We start from the raw sequence: 21274 nt of genomic DNA, 5'->3' as shown, positions 1-21274 counted from the left end.
TCCCACACCCAGTGTCAGAGACTCCCTAACAGCAGGAACAGGCTTCTGTCTGAACCCTTTCCCAGGTTTCACGTCTGGTGAGCTGGGACTGGCACTGCCATTGCAAGTGCTCCTGGCACACACCTGGCAGAGAAGGACAAAGCAAAGCCCAGTCAGGGCCTCCCCTGGCAGCACCCATCCCAGTCCAGAGCAGCAGGCAAAGGGCCCACAACTGTTTGCTCAGGATGGGTCTGGAGGTCTCCATGGGCACTGTGCCACAGCCTGGCTCAGGCAGCTAAGGAGCTGATGGATGCAGACCGGGTCACACAGCCCACAGCCCCTGCACTCCCCAACACCTACTGCCAGCAGGGGAGCAGGGATGCTTCTCTGGTTTCCAGACCAAGGGCACAACAGCTGAGCAGCTCACAGGGCCCTCACCCTGAGCTGCCCTGACTCTGGCTGGGACTGGGTTAATTTTCTCCCCAGTAGCCCGTACAGTGCTGTGTGTTGGACTTGGTATGAGAATAATGTTGATAACACACCAATGTCGTAGTTGTTGCTAAGTAGTGGCTTGCTCTAAGCCAAGGACTTTCCTGTTTCCCATGTTCTGACAGTGAGGAGCTGCACAGGACACTCGGGAGGAGCACGGCCAGGACAGCTAATCTGAAGGAGCCAAAGGGATTTTCTATGCCATAGAACATCATGTCCAGTATATAAATGGGGGGATTTACCTGGAGGGGCCAATCACTGCTTGGGGATGGGCTGGGCATTGGTCAGCAGGTGGTGAGCAACTGGGTTGTGCACCCCTTGTTTCTCTTGGGTCCTGTTACTCTCTCTCCCTCTCCTTTTATTATTATTATACTTTATTATACTTTGGTTCAATTATCAAATTGTTCTTCTCTCAACCCACAAGGTTTACCTTTTCTTTCCGATTCTCCTCTCCAGCAGGGGTGTGGTGGGGTGTGAGTGGCTGGGTGGTACTTAATTGCCATCTAGGGTTAACCATGGCAACCCTCCTGATCTCCCTGCCTGCGTGCAAGGAACCTGCTCCAGAAGTCCCTGCAGACTTATAAAGAGGGGGGCAGAGTGCAAGCCAGGGGCAAAAAGCAGAAAGGAGCTTAGGGTCTCTCCATCTCAAGTTTTGTTTTTCTACAAGAAGGTAAGGCCCTCTGTTATACAGGAAAAGAAAACTTTTACTCTGCCTAAAATCCTCTTAATTCCACAATCTCATTTGTGAAATTGAAGATCAGAAGGCAGATAATCAGTTTTTAGACCTATTCATGACTCAGCACCTCAGTGGTGTCCTGTGGGAACCACTAGGCAGCAGGTCCAGCGGGTTTGCAGCAGTTACCTTGTTGGGGAACCACTTGGGGATACCAAAATTAAAGCCCCATCTCCAGCCTTTTGTATCCCAAAGGGTTTCAGTGTTCTACTTTTTAGGCCTGGCCAGCTCTAAGAGGATCCTCATATTGCAGCGGGTCCAAAGCCTTTTTCCTCTCGTTGCAACTATTGTGGAACTATCAGCCACTCACACCACATATGTGCTCCCAGGGCTGTCTGCAAGGACAGGTCATTCACCTCTTGGTATAATCCTGTGTCTCAAGGAGCCCTATTCCTGATTGTGTACCTGGAAGAAATTCAGAGGCTGCAAGCTCAGAAGCCCTCTGGGAACTTGCAGGATAGAGAGGACAACCATTGACTGCATGACATCAGAAACAAATGCAAATCCCTCTTTATTTCAGGTCATGTCAGTTTTTCACAGAAGCCCTGTTGGCAACAGCAGTCCATTCAGTCAAAAGCAAAGGATTAAAAATTCAGTTTTTTGGGGTACTCCTCAAAACGCATCCAAATACATACAGAAGTTATTTATAAATATGCAAAATTTACGACAGAAACAATGACTAGTATAGCAGTCACAGTGAAATTTCCAGTAGTAAAAAAAAGTAAACCCAAATTGTCACAGGGTCAGCTTCTTTAGAGGGAACCGATCTCAGAGTATTTCAATTCCATATTAAGATAAACGACCTCTCTACTAAGCCAAGGCTCTTGTCCCTTACCCTGAGTTTGCTGCGAGTAAAGTCAGGCTTTCACATCTCAGCCTTGAGCAAAGAGCAGCACAGCAAATCAGGTGGCACAAAAAGCCCTGAATGGGAGGGGTCTGCTCCCACCCTAGGCACAGTCAGTACCTGTGTTGCCAGCCCATCTCAGAGGGGAAAGAAGCTGCTACAGAAAACCTGTCTCAGGAAAGGTTTGCCCTTCTCCCAAGGCCAGCTGCAACATTCTGTGTCATATCTACTCCAAAAAGTTGAAGCATTTCTGCTCCCCTTCAAACTGGGTGTGTTGAAGGAAAAATAATCCCTTTTTCCCATACTATACGCTCCGAAATAACTTGGCCCCAGTGGGCCAAGCAATCCCTGAAACTGTTATCAGGTCTTAGCCCGTTCTGTGACGTGGGAAGGTGCACAGTGCTTTGTCAGTGGAGGTACTGCACAGACAGGAGACATTCCAGCTGCTACAGCTCAAGACAGGTAGGCGGGGGCTCTGGATTCTGAGTCAGACAGCAAGGCAGCAAAACCAAGCACAGCAGCAGAAACAGGGCTACAGAACAAGGATAACTGTCAGCATTTCATAGCTATCCGGGAATACGTGTGTATGTGCACTGTTGTCTATTAAATATTATTAGTTCCTCATAATTATCACTAGTCCTTCCCCCAGCTCAACACCTTGGTTGAAGGGCAAATCTGAGCCATTTCAGTGTCTGCTGCTCCTTGCCTTTGGCATGCAGAATGGGAACCTCCAGGTCAGTCATCGGCAGAGATGTTGCACCAGCTGCTCGAACTGCTCCCGGTGCTGGTAGATGTACAGCTGGGTGTCCCAGAGAGCGTTCACCAGCACTGTGTCATTCACCTCGTCCAGCATCACCTCCGTGTGCAGCTGAGGGCTGAGCCTGCAGACACCAAGACAGCATCACCAGCTGGGCACAGATGCAGAAGTGGTCAGGCACAAGCCTGCCCAGCAGGAGACTTTTGCCAAGGGGCTCCTGCCACTGAGATGCTCACTGGCCCTTTATCTGTCAGACTTGTAGAGCCACAGTTCAGCAACTGCAGCACACAAGGGACAAATCTAAAACAGGCCGTGCGTGGTGGAATGGGGCAGGATGCACATCCCAAAGGACCATGCAAGACAGCAACCCACAAGCCTCCACTAAGTGTCCCCAGACCAGGCATGCTCGGAGCATCAGCTCATGCAGAGGCCAGGGCATCCTCCGTTGTGTCACTGAGGCGAGAGGGTAGCGGGTAGGGGACAGGTTTGGGCAGGCATGCCTCTGGAGGGGATGCTGTTTGGGATGACGCATGCCACAGCCAGGTCTGAAGTAAGAGGGATAAAAATAGACCTGTGCAGACAGTGGAAAGGAAGCTCCTACCGGAAATATGGGACATCCGTCATCTCACACCAGGCCCTGGCACGATCCACAGCTGGGCCATCTGCGTCAGTGCACTGCAGGAGAAACAGGCCCACAGTTACAGCCTGACTGCTCTTCCCCTGCCTGCAAGACGCTTCCCTGGCACCAAGTTGAACTGCAAAAGCTGCAGAGGGAAAGGAAAAACCAGGAGCAAGTTCATCCTGGATGGCCCTGCTTGCCACCAAGAGTGAGGCAGCTTTTTATTTATTTATTTTTATTTTTAACATAAGAACAGTGCTCCTGTCTTTGGGACACAAGGAATTGCACCCTACAGATCCTCCATACATCACAGCACTGAGTACACTCCCTTAAAGAAACTTCCAGGAGGACATGAATGACAGCCTCCTTGGGATTTTATTCATTCTGTCCAAGCCCTGTAACAGCACAGCCTGTGATTACTACAGGCCTCCTGGGCTATCCTGGCACAGCTCCCTGGGAGCCCTGAAATAAAAGACAGGGGAAGCAGAGGGACTCCGGGCACTTTCTGACTTTAGGAAGCTAAAAAGGAGATAAAACAACAGAATTAAGATCACAGTCAGAACTTCCGTTCTGATCCTTCTGGCTTTCATTCATTTAGAGTGTTTTCATGCACAACAGTTCACGATCTTCTTTCTGAAACATGCAAGCTCGTATTCCTATTACACACTCCTAACCACAGCTCTCAAAAACTGTTTTTTATTAGTGACTCTTCCACTTCTCTAGCATTTACTGATTTCCCCAGTGGGGACAACGAGGCTTTTCTAAAGAAAAACGAACTGCTGTTTTCCAAGGAATGACTTTTTTTTTTTTTTTGGCCCGGGTTGCTCATATGATAATCAATGCTGCAAATGTTCCTAAGGGTCACTGACCACCATCCTGTCCTCAGCCCCTTTCAGCTGCAAGAACCTGCCTTGGAACTCAAAACCCCAAAGAAGCTGTGCTCCCGCAATTCTTAAGTTACCCACTACATCCATGGTCAGAGCAGTTCCAAGGAAACAAAATTTACTTCCAAAAGGAAGAAGCTGAAGACTGGAAACTTTTTCTCCCTACCTGCAAACAACCCCAGGGGTCTTTCCCCATCCCCTCCTCCCAGTACTCACACAATCCACCACCATCTTGCCAAGTTCCCTGGCCCCAAAGACAGTCTTCGCCAGCTCCCAAGGGTTGGAGGGGCGGAAAACATCCACAGAGCTCACTGGGACCTGCGGAGGCTTCCCTGTCCCCAGGGAGACCACCAACCCCAATTTTCTTACTTCCTGCCTCCGACCCTGTGGACAAACAAAAGATTTGTTTACTAGAACCAACAATGAAGGCAGAGCATGTCTTTCACAGCAGTCCTGGGGAAGCTCTGAAAGCCAAGGCAAAAGGCTCAGTAGTCTTTTCTCTCCCCTTAAGTACAGCCTGGTGAGACAGGTGTAACCCACAGGAGTTCAACAGTTGCACTGTTCTGTCTCTTATCCCTCTGACTGCACCCAAACTCATGGGAACACCCTGGAGATGAGTCCCGGGACCAGATGACCATGAAACAGTACAACTCTTCAGTCATTCTGACAACACACCTCCCCTTTCAACTACAGGGAACAAGAGCTGCCAGTAGTTATTCATGTTTTTTAAGAATTTGCCACACCACAGAAGGCATTCCCTCTTCAGCCTCACAGAGTACCCTACCTTTGTCTTCTCCATTTATTTTTGGGCAGAAAAAGGCCATGCAGAGCTGCATCAAGGGCCACACACAACCGCCAACTGAATCATCCTTGTTCAAAGTAGCAAAGAGAGGCTGGTGAGGCTGTCTCCATGTCTCACACCCTTGTCAGAAGAGGTATCTCCCCTCCCAGCCACCATTGCCAACGCATATACACTTCCTTTCAGGGTGCTGCACTGCTACCTAGTTTATCCACTAATATGCATCCATTGCCAAACCCATTTCCTCTTCAAGGGGGGCTCAGTGGGGCCAAAAAACCCCAGTTACCAGACATGGCTAGGATTTCCCTCACCTTTTTGATGAGCGTCTTATTGTACTCGTGGATCTCCGCCATGGCGTCGAGGGTCGGGTTGTTGGCCAGCAGCCCTCCATCCAGGAAGCGGCCGATCGGCCGGAAATAAGTGGGAGCCGCACCGCTACAGCGGGCAGCGCGCCACACCAGCTGGTCTGGAGAGGGAGGAAGCAAAAGGCCTCTTGCAGCAACTCTGCTGTGCACAAGGAGCACGCTGCCTTCACCAGCACTAAGCAGGAGGGCTTGCAATCCCCAAAAACCCCGCCCTGCAGTTTTGCCTCTTTCTCCCAACAGCAGGGCCTCTGCTTGGATGCACAGAATGATTTGGGGGGGCTTTAAAAGATGTTCTCACAACTTTCTACATATCCTGGGTCAAATTCATTCTCTATCCGCTTCATTGCTGCTATTTTGATAATGAACCAGTTGTGTATGCTAGACAAAGCAGCAAGCTGGAGGGGGCTGCGTGCTTCAGTTACACAGCTCTTCCATGTTCTTCTGTGAGAGCCCAGGGAAAGGTACTGACTGTATGCAGGACTGCTCTAGCAGACCCCTTCCTCATGAACCTTGCCAGCCAGTCTCTGCTCCTGGTACAAGAGAAGCCAAGGGAGGAAGAGAAAGGAGAAAAGCCAAGCTCTGTTAGGACCAAGCTACAAGTCAAGACCAGGGATGAGCCATTGCTGGGACGCCCTGATTTTTAGAGCGATGGAGGAAGAACATGAAATATGTCCCTCTCAACCTTCCCTGCCAACTAGACAGACTTCTGTGCACTATAATTTACCTTCTGGCCGAGTGAGTGGTTTGAAAGATGCACTTGTCTTGTATTCAGTGGAGGTTTTTGTCTCTGGTACAGGGTAATTCCGGAAAAGGTGGAGCTCAGCTGGCTGTCGGTCACACAACGTCCCGGTTACCATAACCCTAGGGAAGAGGACATGAGAGAATAAGAGTAAAATGGAAAAAAAAGTACTTAGGCTTCAAGAGTCTGCACATCACACTTCTGCAGATCTGCTCTAAGGAGAGGCTGAGCATCTCTGCTGAGAGGGGTCTAGAGCACATGCAGGACAGCATCAACCAGCATAGCCCCAGGCAAGACTTACTTGGGTTTTCGGACATCTGTCATTTTGGTGTTTTCCCCAAATTCCTTCTTCAAGAACTCATCCAGGGGCTCTGACTCGTAGGGCCGAGACCCCCGGAACACCATGTCCTTCATGCGGAAGTACAGGCAGCGCATGTAGTCCATGGACTTCCCTGAGACAGGCAACAGTGTTGGCAGGAGCAGGAGCGAGAGGAAGGGCAGGCAGAACAAACAGCACATCAGAGCTAGGACTTTCCAGAACAAGCAGGAGATGGGAGGCATCACTCCCAATCCCACCCCCTTCCCAAGCTGCCTGTCATCTGCTTAGTCCTCAGCAGGATGACTGGGAAGGATTACAGAGGAAGAGCAAACTTGGAGCACAGTTTCCCACTACCAGAAAGTGTCAATCACCTTGCTCTGAAGCCCCTGTGGAGACCATAGGAAGAACAGAATATTGCACTCTGCCACCACTCACTTCCCAAAACCCAGAAAGCTGCTCAAAGCCAGCTGATGTGAGAAGCAAGCGCAAAGCCAGGTCTAGGTTTTCCTTCATTAAGGAACATCCCATCCCTCCTTTGGCAGGCAGGTACAAAAGATCTCAGTCAGGACTCAGAGAGGCAGCTCCCACCCCACATTCATTCCCCACAGAGGTGTGCTCAGGCCCACAGCAGCGAGAAGGGGCCCATTGTTTGCACTGTCCTTACCATGTACAATAGCCAAGGCCAAGATCCCGCCAGTGCTGGTCCCTGCGACCCAGTCAAAAATCTCACGAATGGGACGGCCCGCAGCTTTTTCGATAGCCAGGAGGAGCTGGATGAGCACGAGGCCCCGGATGCCCCCTCCATCCAAGCACAGGAGGCGGTCCTGACTGGAGAGAGACAGACACAGATGACTAGCAACTGTGAGACAGATTACAAACCACAGAACACTGCATGGGAATGTGGCTTTGGGAGCAGGAAATTATGCCAGTTACTAGATTGCTGCAGACAGAGTAATCAGTGAATTAATAAATCCAGTAGTGGTCTCTCAGGTGCAAATAAGACACGTCCAATAATCCTTGCCAGAGCTGGTGCAACACCCATTGCTCTTGCATAGCCATCTCTAACCTCTACACCAGAGAGTCACCAGCCGAAACCACACCCAAGTCCCTTACTACACACTAGTGAGTATTGTGTCATAAATAAAAAGCAGATAGCCCTAAATCCTGCCAGCAGCACTTCAGTGCCAACCCTTCCTCCACTCCATGCAAGATGAGGTCCTGAGGAGCTGGGTGAGCATCAGGGCAGTGTGTGGAGATGGGGTAATCACAAAGCCAAAGCAGCATTGGGTGCCCAGTGGCACAGGAGAGGGACAGAGCAGGGGTTTCACTTGCTGTGCTGCACACAGGACAGGCAGTGGTCATTTATTGAAACAGAAATTTATCGCAAGGTGTTGGCAAAAACTGCAACAGCAACGGACATTAAATATCAGCTCTGAGGAACCCACCCCCACGGGTGTGGGAGGGGAGAATTCACACACAGATTTCACTTTCAAGATGCATGGCAGCCTGGACAGAAGCTGCTCCTCACTTACTTTCTTCTATCTTCACTGGGCATGTCCACAACATCTGGTGCCTTCAACAACTGTCCGAGAGTTGTGGAAACATACAGAATGTCCTGATACCCTACAGGGCCATGAACATGCAAAAGGAAAAAAATATTAGGGACCGTCAGTGTGGTAAATGATTTCCACCATAATCACAGAGAGAATATCCAACTCTCTTCCTCACTGAATAAAGCTGCCTGTAGGAGACACAAGCCATCTTACCCACAGCCAACAGGTACCCCCCACACCAAAGAAGTGCAACACCATCCTTTAGAGTGTGCAGCTGGAGATGCACTGGCAGAGACAAAGGGTTTGTAGAAGCAGAAGATGAGCACAGTGGGTGAGAGAGAAGGCAGAGCCCAGCAGTGTGCCCACTAAGCAGTTTACTGCAAGCTGCTAAGATAAAACCTAAATCTACTCCTCAAGGTAACCTAGGCAGGAGAGCTGTGGAGACAGAGTGGCTTATCATTACCCCTCAGCTGATGTTCACCCAGGCCACCCTGGGTGCAGGGCACCGATCCAGGCTAGGTGAGAAGCCAGCCTAGGAAACCAAAAGAACAGGGGGAGAGAAGTTACATACTCCTGCCAGCACCCAGGCTGGAAGGTGGTTGTGTCTAGAGCACATGGAGACAACGAATGTGGCGAGGAGTTTCTTCAAGGGCCAGAGCCCAAGACAAAAAAGCGTCTTGCTCTGTCACTGCATCAGAGCTGAAACTGAGCAGGGATTGCCTTCGCCAGGCCATGGTGAGAAGAAAGTCCTGGTGTCAGCAGCCAGTGAGATTTGTGGTGACACAGACACACTCCGGGGTTATCCTCTAGCCCCACAGGAAAGCCTTTGCAAAGGAAACCTCCAGCCTGAGACAGGAAGATGTCCACAAGAAGCTGCTAGCTGCCTCCATGCTCCTCTCATGAGGGTGAGAGCCTCCCTCCAAGTCAACTCACCCACTACTCCAGAACCCCTCCCACTGCCTCTGCCTGAGCTCAGCGGAGGTGGAAAGCCCAGCACTTAGAATAGACCCATGTGTTTATTCACAGAGTCTGGGCAGTATGAAGCACAAGCTACGACACAGTTGTATGTCCTAAAGTAGGCTTTTCCTCTGCATAACAAACCTGTGACCAGGGTTACTTATCCTCAGACTTCACCCCTTCCCTCTCCCAGCTGCTGGCCTCCAGGATCTGAAAAAGTAACACTTCTAAATCCCCCCCAGCACAACACTGGGTGGTCCTCAAGGCAGACCACTAAGTACATGACCCAGTGGATAAAGTACATGCCAGCAACTAAGTGCTACACCTCTTCCAGAGGGGTGAAGGAATCAGTCTTCCTGCTCCTTTTTACAGAGCTGCATCTGTCAGTTCTATAAAACAAAAGTCTGGAGTACAAGAGTTTAGAGTACACACACAGGAAAAGCAGAGAAAAGAGATAGGATCCTGCAACAGCTGAACGAGGACGGAGTCACGACAGAGTCACCAGATACTGAGAGCTAAGACAGTTCCCAGAGCACAGCCCATCTGAAGAAGAGATCCAAGACAGCACTGTGAAGCATGAAGGAAGGAGAACAAGAGAGGGCCAGGGAAGGCTTTACCTAAGCTGTTGAAGCTGCTCCGTGAGGAAGGCTGGCCTTCCAGGAAGGAGGCGGCAGATGGTGCCAGGCTTGGGGAGTCAGGGTTGGGTGGTGGGTGGCAGCGTTCGGTCCCTACAGTTTGCAGCAGGTCTAAGAGCACTTTCCGGTTCGCACCTTAGGTGACGGGAGGGGGAGTCACAGAGCAGAAAGAGAATCAGTGCACAAACACACCAGGGGGATAATGTGCTCTGCCAAACTCACAGCAGGCCTGAGCCGCACAAAACCTCTGGGATGACCCGAGGAAGGGGAAAGCACATCCCGGGTCTCTCTCCCCAAACACCAGGCAGCAGGACTTGTGCACAGCGGGAGTACCCAGCACTGTGCCGCTTCAAAGGAGGTGTGTGCCACACACTTCTTGCCACTGAAGAACCACCCGTGTCTGCTCCCACCTGAGCAGTTCAGCAGCACTGTGTCATCCTGTTGTGAGCCTGCAGTGCCTGACATGGTGGTGTGAAAGAGGGGGAGTGCAAGTGCATGCCAGCTTTTCCTCTTGCCTCTCTATCTCACAGAAGAGAAACCGATCAAGGGCTAGTAATACAAAGCCTACACCGCTAGCAAAGGAAGCACCTACCCTGTGAGCGACTACAAAAGCATACTGGAAAAGCATACTGGAGAAGCATCACCCATGCATGGCAGGCTTTCACCTCTTCCCAAGACACCATTTCGGCCACCAAGGGGAGACAGGGTGCTGGATTCACCCTGTAAGGCTGCTGACATGCTCCCTCACCTTTGCTGCTCCTGGCTGCCAACAGTCCTGGTGTCTCCCCAAAATCATTGGGGATCTCGATATCTCCTCCAAACACGACGATCGCTTTGATCATATCCAGGTGGTCATGCTAAGGGATAAGAGAAAGCTCAAGAGCCACTACATGATTTTTCATTCCTTCCCTCCTCCTTTTATTAGCCAGATCCACCCACAAGGGATCACCACATGGAAGGCAAGAGCCAGAATTTCAAAGGAGTCTGTTTCTGTTTCAGCCCTTCAAGAAAACCCTCTCTCTCCTTCCCAGCATCCTCTGCAGAAAGCTCACCTTCATGGCCAGGTGCAGGGGTGTGTTGCCATCCTGACCGCGGGCGTTGGTGTGGGCGCCGTGTGTCAGCAGGACCATGGCACAGTCAAAGCGTCCCCTCTGCACCGCGATGTGCAGAGCCATGTCAGCCGTCCGGCTGGTCACGTTCACCTGGGAGCCGTACTCCAGCAGCAGCCGTGTCATCTGTGCCCAACGTGCAGGTGCCAGGTCAGGAAGAGATAAAGCAACCGTAAGGACAACCACCTGGGTGTTCAAACCATTCAGGTCTCACGGCAAGCAAAGCAGGGGAAGAGGAGGGAGCCTTAGCCTGGACATAGTTGGCTGGCAGATGCCAGCTGAATTTTCCAAGTACTGGAGATGGGGTTTCTGGGTCTTTTACCACAGAACTAGCTGGTGGTTTTGCAAGCTGGCTAGAGGTTCTGGATGCTTTGGGATTTATATGCAACTGTAATGACTGGCTGAGATCAACTGAGAAAAAAACCAGTTCTTACTCAGGCCAGGATCCTTTCAGACTGGAAGGAAAAAGTTTGCTCCCTGAACTTCTCTTTATAAGCCAGGCAAATTTAGGTCTGCTCTGAAACTCCACAGGACATTTCTGAGCAGGATGTGATACCGGAGGAGGGAGAAGAGTCTTGTTATAGGAAAGCCCTCTGCTTGCAACAAGCACCATTCAGGTGGCTCCAGCATGGCATATCACTGACCTGCTCATCTCTGGTAGAACATGGACCGTCATGCACATGCCACCCCCCTGTCACTATCTCACACTTCCCCTGCAGTCTTTAGGGTATTGATTTGTTTGCTTCCAGGAAACTGTCAGGTAACAAGAAAAGAGCTCCCTCCCAGGCCAATTGTGCTTCAGGGACAGTGCTGCAATTTCCTCAACAAAAGGGAAAAGGGACAAGCTGGCAGTTTCACAGTCACAGATGAAGTACTAGGGATGACTCCACCAGTTTATTTCACTGCAAGGCTCCACTGCTCTGTCCCCTGTGGCAAACAGCACTGATTGGCACAGGGCAAAGGGAATCAAACACTGGGCTGGCTGGGCTCTGACACTCCCAGGGCTCTGCACATGCACTTGAAAAGGGACAGGTTAGCAGCAAGAGGAATTAGTTGCATGCTGGGTGGCAGCTCAGGCTCTCACCATGGATTGGCTCCATTTACCTCTGCCTTCTTCGCCCAGTGCAGTGGAGTAGCTTCATAGCGTGGGTCCTTGGAGCAAACCTGGCTGGCATCTACCTCGAGGATGGCCTGGGCACACCTGTCAGACAATGACATGACAGGATGGGTGGCTCCTGTCTTCGCTCAAGACCTCTGCCCACATCAGCACCTGCCTTCCACCCAGAGGAAAACCAGAAAACCCTTCAGCAGCAGCAGGGTCTTTGCGACACCTGCAAGTTCCTCAGCTGCACTTTTATTTTGCTCTTTATAGAAAGGGTGAGTGCAACAGGAAGCATACAAGCAGTACAGTGTTCAGAGCAGGAGAATCTCTTCCCAATTTCAAGCTGTGGAGCAACACCTGAATGCTTCTCTGATACAGGAATATGGCATTTCTGGAAACTCTTGAGACCTGAGAGGAAATTCTTCTCTCTTTCTGTGGAAACATGGGGATAAAACTGAAATGGTTAAACACTTGCTGAAATTAAGAATCTGTGTACTTCTCTATGAGAGAAAAATCACACCTGTTGTGAACAGACCAGTATCTGATGCCTAGAAAGCAAGGTAGGTAGACTTAGAAAATATAAGCATATGCTCTCCTCTCTAAAACACCACCAAACAAACCCTGCACAAGAGATCAAGCCCCAGTGCAAACTCAGTGACCTAGGCACATTTTGGGCTTGTGAATGTGTCTCTAATGTTGGGAATTGCTTTTTAAAATGCTGAAAAATCAGCTAGCTGCAGCTAGTGTTGGCTTGAGAGCCCTATTTTCAGAGCTCAGATACCCTATAAGCATTAAGTATTGTAAAGTATACACAAAGCGAATCAAATTTCTCCAGGGAAAACCAAACAGAGAGTAAACATTGTGCCTCTTTTGATTCAGTTCCAGAGTGTGTTATTAAGAGTCAAGAGTACTTCTGGCCTATAGGAGATGGGAAAAATTAGGCTCTGCAATGAGAGCTTATTAGAATCAGAGCACTCAAAGACAGAGGTGCATCAATTAGCAATGCTATTTAAGCATCAGTAAATCATTTTCTCACAGCTCATTTTGAGAAAAAGTATTTCACAAAAGGTTTTTTGAAATCTGTCTTTCTCCTGATGTCTAATACTGAATAATATATTAATTCAGGGAAAAGCCTTTCTTTTCTGAAGGCATTTCTTTCTTTCCCACACCCGCATTTCCCTGTTCATTTGCCAATTCAGTGATGCAGCAGAAGACTGCACAAGACATCTTCCTACTGAGCGCAGCCCTGAAAGAGGTCCAGTGTTGGACAGTGCTGAGCCAGCAGACAGGTTCCCAGACTGGAGGGAGAGCCGTGTTCTGGCAGCCCAGGCAGTTACGTACCCCTTGTGGGAGAACTTGAGTGCTGTGTGGATGGGGTATCCCAGCATGCCCACAACGCTGCAGCTGGCACGGCATTTCAGCAGGGACCGCACCATGTCCTCTTTGCCCAACTGGCACGCGAGGTGCAGAGCGGTCAGCCCCTCATGGTTCAGGTGGTCCAAGCCAGTAGTTGGGGTTCTGCCCAGGAGCTGGAAAGAGGAGAGAGTAGATAAACAAACAGACAAAGAGACATGGAAGAGCACTGTCTCTCTTCCTGAGCTGCGAGGACAGACTCTGGAGCACCTGTCTCCTCATGATGCTACAGAGTGTTCTCTACACACCTGCTTGCAACACAGTAGATATGGATGCACTCCTTGTTTTGTCTCCCCAGAGGGGAGCTCTCTGTGCCCTCTTCCTCTGGCCCAAGTGCTTCTGAGACACCCCTCAGCCAAAAAGGGCTCACACCACCTTGACTGACACAGTCCAGCAGACTCCTACCATCTCACCATGAGCCAAGCACAGGCCAACCAACTGACAGCACAAACTGAAACCAGCAGCCTTCCCTCCTGCTGCAGGAGCTCAATCTCCCCTCCAAACCCACTGCTGCTTTCAGATGAAAACAGGATTCTGTTTAAAACATGCATGTGGGAGTATATTTGAAGGAATTTTCCTATTTTCCCTGTAAATTTTAGACCTGTTGCCTGCTGGCTGGTTTCTTACATGAAAACATCCCACTGCTGTACTGGGGAAACCCTGCAAGCCCTGGTACACACAAGAGAGAGAAGTGGGATTTTAGTTTCTTTTCTCTGGTTTAGCAAGAAATCAAGAGAGAAAAGAAACAGACAAGAGACTGATCAGACCTGGAAGTATTTCTGTAACAACGAGCCAAGTTGATGCCTTCAGAGAAATAAAGAGGACACCTTTTTAACACAAAGTTCCTAACTGCTCTGCTCTACACCACAGCAAGCCCTCATCCTCATTGCTCCCCCATCATGCATTAGAAGACCCCAGCACAGTCTGGAGGGCAGAGAGAGGACTGTCACAACAGGTATTGGGCAAACGTCAAAGTTGCAGCCATAGCAGAGAGTCAGTCTCAGGCTCCCACTGAGTCTTGGGAAGCTGATGGATCTCAGGAACCACATGTAAGGCCACCTACACCCTTACAAACCCCATCACTCTGCCCAGCACTCCTCAGTAATTGAGAACACCTCTGGCTTCAGTGTCTCTGCCTCAAGGCTCTGATCGCCATTCCCTGTGCAAAGCCACTCAATTCAAACAAGTCCTGCAGCTCAGGACAACCCAGGGCAGCTCCAAACTGTCCTTCAGTTTGTGGGCAACGCATGATCCCCCACGGCAATATGAACACACATTTCCCTACGGAAGCACTCTGCCCAAAACAAAACACCCTGCAGGGAGGAGAGAGGGAAGGGACAGCCACGGGCCTGAGGAAAGGCATGAAGGTCTAATTAAATAGCAGCGAAGGACACTTTCTGAGGAAACTTGCTTAATATCCTTGTTCCAGTGCAGGGTGGAATCTGGAGCCCCTTTATGGGAAACAGGACCAGTAAAGAGAGGAAATAAGAGGCTGATATCAGACTCAAGCATAAACTAGACAGGGGGAACTGACTTTCTCCTCCCCCATCTGCAGCTGTTTTCCTGTCTCTCTCCTCACAGCACAGAGATAACCCGTTCTGGTCCCACTTTTCCCCAGACTAGAAATTGCCCCCACCTCAATGATCTGGGGGTTGCTCCCTCGCACAGCGTAGTGGAAAACAGTCTCCCCGTTCCTGTCGGTAATGTCCACCCGCGCGTGGCACTCCAGCAGCTCCAGCAGACACTCCATGTCTCCCTTGCGGCACGCCAGGTGCAGCGGGGTGCAGCCATCCTCGCTGTCCGTGCTGTTCACACAGCTGCAAGAGACAAGTCGGTGTGAGGACAAGGAGTGGCTGCGAGGAGGAGGATGCGTAGCCGCTCCAGGAGCTGATACAGAGGTACCTGCCCTATCTGCCCCATCTGGTGTGAACCATGAGGATCACAAAAGCCCAGCCTCTTGCCAGGGAAGAGCCACAGGGAAGGGCCATCAGGCAGTCCTGCCCTGGAGTCTATCCCTGACATGGTGCTCCTTCCTCTGGCCTCCGTATGGGATCAGTTCCCCCTGCACAAAGGCAGGCAGGAGACAGCTTACAGTCAGCAACCTAGTGGTGCCCTCCAATCCCCTAACTCCTCACAAGTCCTCCCTATCATCAGTGAACTCTCTATGGAAACAGAGCAAGGGCTTGTAGCCAAAAACTTGCCAGACAGTCCTCCTGTGATTTACAAATTCAGCCACGAGCCCCCCCAAAGAGCAACTCCACAAGCGCTGTGATAATCTGACCAGCATCTCTAGCAGGACACTTCAACCTTTTCCCTAAACACCAGAGCTCTGGGCTCTGCAGCAGGGGCCTGAAACCCACCAAGCAGCCCTACAGCAGCCACCAGGGCCCTCTGCCACCACCGCTGCCATCAACACACGGTGCAGCAAAGCCAGCACTTCCAAACTCATCTCTGCAGGAACCACAGGCGTTAAGCTCCCCCAAGAAGCAGTCCCTGCTGCTTTGGCACATCAGGAAGAGACACTCTAACATGGCCTGGCCCAGCCTGCCCTCCCAGCACTGGAGACCCCCTGCTCCTTGCCTCAGGATATGGTTGTGCCGGAAGCTCTCCCGGCGGCCGAACTCCACAGCGACATGTGCCGCGGACCAGCTGGGGTGGCTGCGGAGGAGGTCGCTGAGCTGCTGGAGCTCCTCCAGGGACAAGGGCTGGCATGAGCTCTCGTAGAAAGGGCGCAGCTGCCGGGCATATTGCTCAAAGAGCACCAGGGCGTCTGCTTCGTTGTCCAGCTGGAAAAGCCTGGAGGAAAGGCAAACACAGGGTCAGTCCTGCTCAAAGGAACAACCCTGACCCCATGTTTCTGAGAGGAACAGCTCTTCTCCAAACAGCAGTGCTGGGAACTTTCCTGTTTTTCCTCAACTGGTGTCATGCTTGTTCCAAGAGAAGCGTGGAAAATGTTTCATTAGCTGAGAGCATGTCCCCTTCCTGAGGAATGTTAGGTTTTGGTCCGAAGTACCCTATGTTCCAGATGCTGAACCCGTAACAGGTGTGAGTGGAAGTACATGTACCTGTGGATGCCCTGAACTATTTCAGAGCTGCCTGTTGTCACAGTGCTTGGACCCTGTCCCGTTTCGTTGGCCAACCGCCCACCCAAGGGCCTCCCAGCCCGCACAGCCACCTGCTGCTCAAACACATCACCCCGCAGCTGGGAACCAGTCCCAGGATCAGCCATACCGGGCCTCTGGTTTCCCTCTGCAGAAGAGATGGCTAAAGGTTTGCCACTCACCGAAAAGCGACCTGCGGGTTCTGTGGATTCACCAGGAGACAGTCCCAGGAGCGAGCGATGTTGTTCTTGTACAGGGCCACCCTGCCCTCCTCCCGCAGGCAGGCGTGACCGGCATACTCTGCGGCCGGCACCTCCTTCACCCGGTACGGGTTACTGAATATCTGCGTGACGCTGTTGATGGTGTTCACCAGTCGCCCCAGGAACTGCATCTTCCTGGAGCCTCAGGCGGCTCCGTCCGGCTGCTGCCCTTCCACAGGCTGTGTGACTCAGCGTCTGAGTAGGAGAACCAGAATCGCCGAGGTGACGCGGGGCCGGAATAGGGATGGGAACGGGGATGGATACTGGGACGGGCAAAGCACGACGGGCCCCCAGCGCCCCCCGCGCGCAGTCCCCGGCGCGCACCGCCCCCCGGGACGGGCTAATCAGCGGTGCCGCCCCCCCGGGACGGGCCAATCAGTGGCACCACCCCCTAGACGGGCCAATCAGCGGCGCCGCTGCCGGGGCGGGGCCGTGGAGGCGGGGTACGCGCCACACCCGCCGCTTTCCCGAAGAGAGGAGGGCGGAAGGGCGGGAGGCGCCATCTTTGTGAGGGGTGGGACGGCAGGGGCGGAGCCGCGCCCCTTAAAGCGGCAGCGGCCCATTGCGGTGCGACATTCTGCGCCCGGCACGGTCGTTCACCGGCCGTGCGTAGTCCTCGAATTAGGGTTATAAGCGGCACTGTTGGAGCTTGGCTGCGTTCGTAACGCGACGTGTTTAATACGCTGGCAGTGCGCCACGAGGGCGGTCACGCCCGGGCTCTCTTGAGGCAGCGGCCGCTTTAAGAGCAGCGGCCGCCCAGCGCGGCGGCGGCGGGGAGGGGGCGCGGCGGGGTGACGTCACCGCATGACTGTGTTTTTATGAATGAAAAGAATCCGCGGGTGAGTAATCTTGGGGAGCGGGGCTGGAGCCGCCGCCCGACGCCCCGACCGGCACCGGCCCCGCGGCACCGCCGCAGCCGCCAGGTGAGCGCCGGCCGGGCGGCCTCCCCGCTCCTCGCTCTGCTTCTCCCCCTGCGGGGCGGCCGGGACAGGGGGACGGCGGGGTCAGACACCGGCTGGAGGCCGCTTTGCGTACGCCGAGGGCGGGGACCGGGGCTGGGGCTGGGACGGGATCGGACGGGTTCGGGGGGTGGGGGGGTCCGCGCTCGGCGCTGTCCGCGCTTTCCTCCCAAGTCCTAGCCACCGCCTTGGGGGGATCTGCCGCCGTTCCCCCTGCTCCGGCGGCGGCTCCCCGGCCCGGATTGCATCAGCTTCCAGCCGCCCCGGCTCCACCTTCCCCGCCGCCCCCCTCCAGCCCCTCATCCCTCGCGGGGCGTTCCCTGCCCTGCCCCGGCCCCACTCGCCCCTCTGCGGGCTCCCCTGACGAGGACGGAGCTCCCCGAGGTGGGGAGAGGCTCCTGGACTGCAGCCTGGGGTCCCGAACCTCTTCCCACTCTCCGCGCCCCGGGACGGGGAGGAACCGGACACCGACGAGGGGACAGGCGCCGCTTCGGTGACTTTCTCCCTGTGCTGCTGAATCACGGGGAGGGCACTTCTCGCCCGCCCACCTGCGTGGCCCCGACCCTTCGTCCCCCGAGCGTGTGGATGCCCGACCCTTGGACCGGCAACCGCGGTGCCCTCGCCCGCCGGGCCAAAGGGGTGGAGGGGCGGCACCTCCGCGCGGGTCCCGGCTGGGTGGCCTCGTCACGGTGTCGCTCTGTGGGTCTGCTACTTTTACTTTCCCTTCAACCTCGAGCGGATCCCTCCCGGGCTTCCTCCCCGCGGGGAAGCCTTGGCCTCCCAGCAGCCGGCTGGGGCGTTTTGGGTACCCTGGGCAGAGCAGCATCCCCACCATCTCGGAATGGGATGAAGAAGGGATGGGAGGTCCCGCCTTCCTCTATTATTATTATTGCTTGTAGTCATCGCTGCTATTAATATTATTACTACGTACTTTTCATAAACCAGTGGAATGAGTCATAAGGCCCAGAGTGGGGGGGCATGTGGGCAGTGGGCAGGGGACCAGCAGGGCCGGTGTCCTCTGTTCCGTGGTGAGGGCCATGGAGCTGGCTGTAACCAGCTTTTCTCCTGGCTGCTCAACAGGGCCAGCGTGAGGGAACGATGGCTGCAGACGGGCTCTCCAGCAAGGCCTTGAAGGTGAGTGCCAGTGGGAACAGGGGGTTGGGAGGGAGGGGGCTGGTTTGGGGTGCCTCAGGCAACCGCCCCTCTCTCCGGCAGGTGAAGCGGGAGCTGGGGGAAAACACGCCGCTGCTGTCGGATGAGGAGCTGATGGGGCTGTCAGTGCGGGAGCTCAACCACCACCTGCGGGGCCTCTCCAAGGAGGAGGTGGCGAGGCTGAAGCAGCGCCGTCGGACACTGAAGAACCGGGGTTACGCTGCCAGCTGCCGGGTGAAGCGTGTCTGCCAGAAGGAAGAGCTGCAGAAACAGAAGATGGAGCTGGAGTGGGAGGTGGACAAGCTGGCCCGGGAGAACGCTGCCATGCGCCTGGAGCTCGACACTCTCCGTGGCAAGTACGAGGCCCTGCAGGGCTTTGCCCGCACCGTGGCCACTCATGGGCCCACTGCCAAGGTGGCCACCGCCAGTGTCATCACCATCGTCAAGTCCGGCACCAACCAGGCTGCCTACTCCTAGTGCTGGCCTCCATCCCCCGGCTGGGCACAGACCTCCCTGGGGCACCTCCCCCCATGAATTGCCTCCCAGCCCTTCCTCAGCCTCCTCTCTGCTGGGACTTAAACCCAAAATCCTCCTTCTCCTCTCCCTTGACCTCCAGCTCCCCTAGGTGGGGAGGGCTGCTGCAGTGTGGGTGCTGAAGTAGAGGACATGACCCCACTGATGGCCCCAACAGCCCCCTCCCCCCCTCCTCTCCTGGGGGTGCAGACAAGAGAGAGCAAACCCACGCAGGCAGCAGTGGGGAAGGATCCCATGGCTCCAAGCTGGCGGGAAAACACCAGGTGCCTCCTTTTAGGGAGAGGGTATGGGAGAGCTGAATGCAGGCCAGGCAGTCCCAGGAGCCAGAGAGGAAAAGGAGGGGAGAGAGGTTTTGCAGTGCAGGGGAAGAAGGCATAAGAGAGGGATATCAGCTTTGGGCATGCAACTTGGACCATGGCTGGAGCAGGGAGGGAGGTGGCAGCATGGCTGGAGTCTCTGGGGATGGAAATGACAAGGGAAGGTTGGTAGGTCAAGGCGGGAGAGAAAGTGGCTGCAGGTTGATGTCTGGTATGGGTGAATGGAATGGGAAAGCACTGTGGCAGCTTGTGGTGCAGGGGGACCCCAGAGGTGACAGTGATTCAGGGTCCCTTGGGCAGGGGAGAGCTGGGGGACATGAGTGGGTCAACCTAGGCTGTTTTCCACAAAGGGGAGAAGCAGTGGTGCTGTTTTATCTTTCCCTATCACGCACATCCTTCACGCCTCTTCCTGCTGACGGGACACTCAGCCTGGCTGGGTGTCTCTGAAATGCAGCAGCACTGGCAGGAAGGAAGCGGAGGCAGCTGGAGCAGAGATAAACACTGTTTTGCTCAGCACAGGCCAGCTTGTACAGCCCCACCAAGCGCTCCCCAGTGCCCCACCGCCTACAAAGCCCATGGAAAGGTGCTTCTGGCCCTTGAGAGACAGAGCTGCGGAGGCAGAGAGAGGGGCGGAGGTGCAGGAGGTGGGAAGGAGGGATAGAGAGCTCCTGGGAGCTGCCTAGCAGGCAGGTAGGCTCCTCCCTTTGGTTTTCCTCCAGCTTGGACACTGGTGTGGGACAACGGGCTCTTTGGCAGGCTGAAATGCTGGGGAAGAGCTGGGTTTGCTAAATATGGGCAGCACAGGGGAGGTAACAGGAGGCAGACCTGTCTTGGCATCTGCTGCTGTGGATGATTCCCCTGCCCCTCTGTTCTGCCCCTGCCTGGGTATTGCCACGCCAGCCACTTTTGGCTGCAGCCTCCATCCCTCCCCAGAGAGAGGTGCCTGCCACTCATGGAGGGGCACTGTGGTGAGCATCCCCCCACCCCAACTCCCCTTGGGTTTATTTATTGCACGAACATAAGTTATTTTCACGTCCTCTTTGCCATTCCGCCTCTCGGCACAGCCAGGATGTTGGTACAGAGCCGTACTTTATATTTTATATATGCAAATCACATTTTATCTTATACTTATATAGAGCAAAAAAAAACTTATTTATTTTCTGACTTACAGTATGTGTCCTACCCGACTTCTCTGTATTTTGTAGACTTTACAAATAAAGCAAGTTCTTTTTTTTCCACAGGGAGAGTGTGTTTAGTCGTTCTTGAACTTGGGACAGAGCTGTGTTTCAGTGAGACCAGATTTTCTAGCTCCCTCTAGCTTTGCTGCAGGACGTGTTCAAGAACGTGCCCAAAAAATGAGATGGGGACCACTCATGACCCTTTAGAATAAAGACAGATTTATAGTCCCTGAAAGAAAGGGGCTTGGAAAGCAAGCTTAATGCTGAACATCACTCCCCAAATCACTGCAGGAGCAGTTCAGCTGTGCTCAATATTTTCCTAGGAAAAATAATGCTTTTCACTAGAAAAATTCCCTCTGGGCTGCCCTTGGACTGGATGCAGGAGGAGAGGCAGGTACAATCAGAGCAGCTCTGCCCACAATCTTCCCTGCCAAGTGACCTCACTGCCTGACTTAGGAACAGCGAGTAGGAAAGGAG

General features: G+C 53.4%; 2 protein-coding genes and 1 long non-coding RNA gene across 7 annotated transcripts in view; 1 reads left to right on the top strand and 2 right to left on the bottom strand.

Annotated features, from left to right (window-relative positions):
* Nucleotides 1-4: 4 nt before the first annotated feature.
* The window catches only part of LOC113966045, a 113907-nt gene continuing 92637 nt past the window's right edge, over nucleotides 5-21274 (bottom strand). The window contains exon 4 of the long non-coding RNA XR_003533695.1: nucleotides 5-123. This is a non-coding gene — a long non-coding RNA (uncharacterized LOC113966045). The remainder of the gene's footprint in view (nucleotides 124-21274) is intronic.
* On the bottom strand, nucleotides 1689-16952 carry PLA2G6 (phospholipase A2 group VI). 2 transcript variants are annotated; one of them, XM_027680245.1, is made up of 17 exons: nucleotides 16580-16952; nucleotides 15877-16092; nucleotides 14933-15113; nucleotides 13225-13412; nucleotides 11886-11982; nucleotides 10725-10907; nucleotides 10421-10529; nucleotides 9655-9807; nucleotides 8060-8150; nucleotides 7192-7355; nucleotides 6510-6660; nucleotides 6194-6330; nucleotides 5416-5570; nucleotides 4522-4689; nucleotides 3404-3477; nucleotides 2752-2926; nucleotides 1689-2577 (listed from the first exon to the last, which is right to left on the bottom strand). In XM_027680245.1, exons 1-16 carry the CDS (start codon nucleotides 16786-16788, stop codon nucleotides 2785-2787), a joined length of 2418 nt encoding a protein of 805 aa, XP_027536046.1. In that variant the 5' UTR covers nucleotides 16789-16952; the 3' UTR covers nucleotides 1689-2577; nucleotides 2752-2784. The 2 variants fall into 2 exon arrangements, with proteins under 2 accessions (XP_027536046.1, XP_027536047.1); XM_027680246.1 differs by lacking the exon at nucleotides 9655-9807 and having other exon boundaries at nucleotides 1689-2926.
* On the top strand, nucleotides 17424-20859 carry MAFF (MAF bZIP transcription factor F). Of its 4 annotated transcripts, none has more exons than XM_027680256.1 (3): nucleotides 17424-17496; nucleotides 18697-18750; nucleotides 18832-20859. In XM_027680256.1, the coding sequence occupies exons 1-3, from the start codon at nucleotides 17476-17478 to the stop codon at nucleotides 19243-19245; spliced, it is 489 nt and encodes a 162-aa protein (XP_027536057.1). In that variant the 5' UTR covers nucleotides 17424-17475; the 3' UTR covers nucleotides 19246-20859. The 4 variants fall into 4 exon arrangements, with proteins under 4 accessions (XP_027536057.1, XP_027536058.1, XP_027536060.1 ...); XM_027680257.1 differs by lacking the exon at nucleotides 17424-17496 and adding an exon at nucleotides 17518-17580; XM_027680259.1 differs by lacking the exon at nucleotides 17424-17496 and adding an exon at nucleotides 17974-18000.

This window comes from Neopelma chrysocephalum, unplaced genomic scaffold (genome assembly GCF_003984885.1).
Source record: "Neopelma chrysocephalum unplaced genomic scaffold, ASM398488v2 Primary Assembly neopelma1_59, whole genome shotgun sequence".
Classification (NCBI taxonomy): domain Eukaryota; kingdom Metazoa; phylum Chordata; class Aves; order Passeriformes; family Pipridae; genus Neopelma; species Neopelma chrysocephalum.
This window is presented reverse-complemented; position numbering and strand designations above follow the sequence as displayed.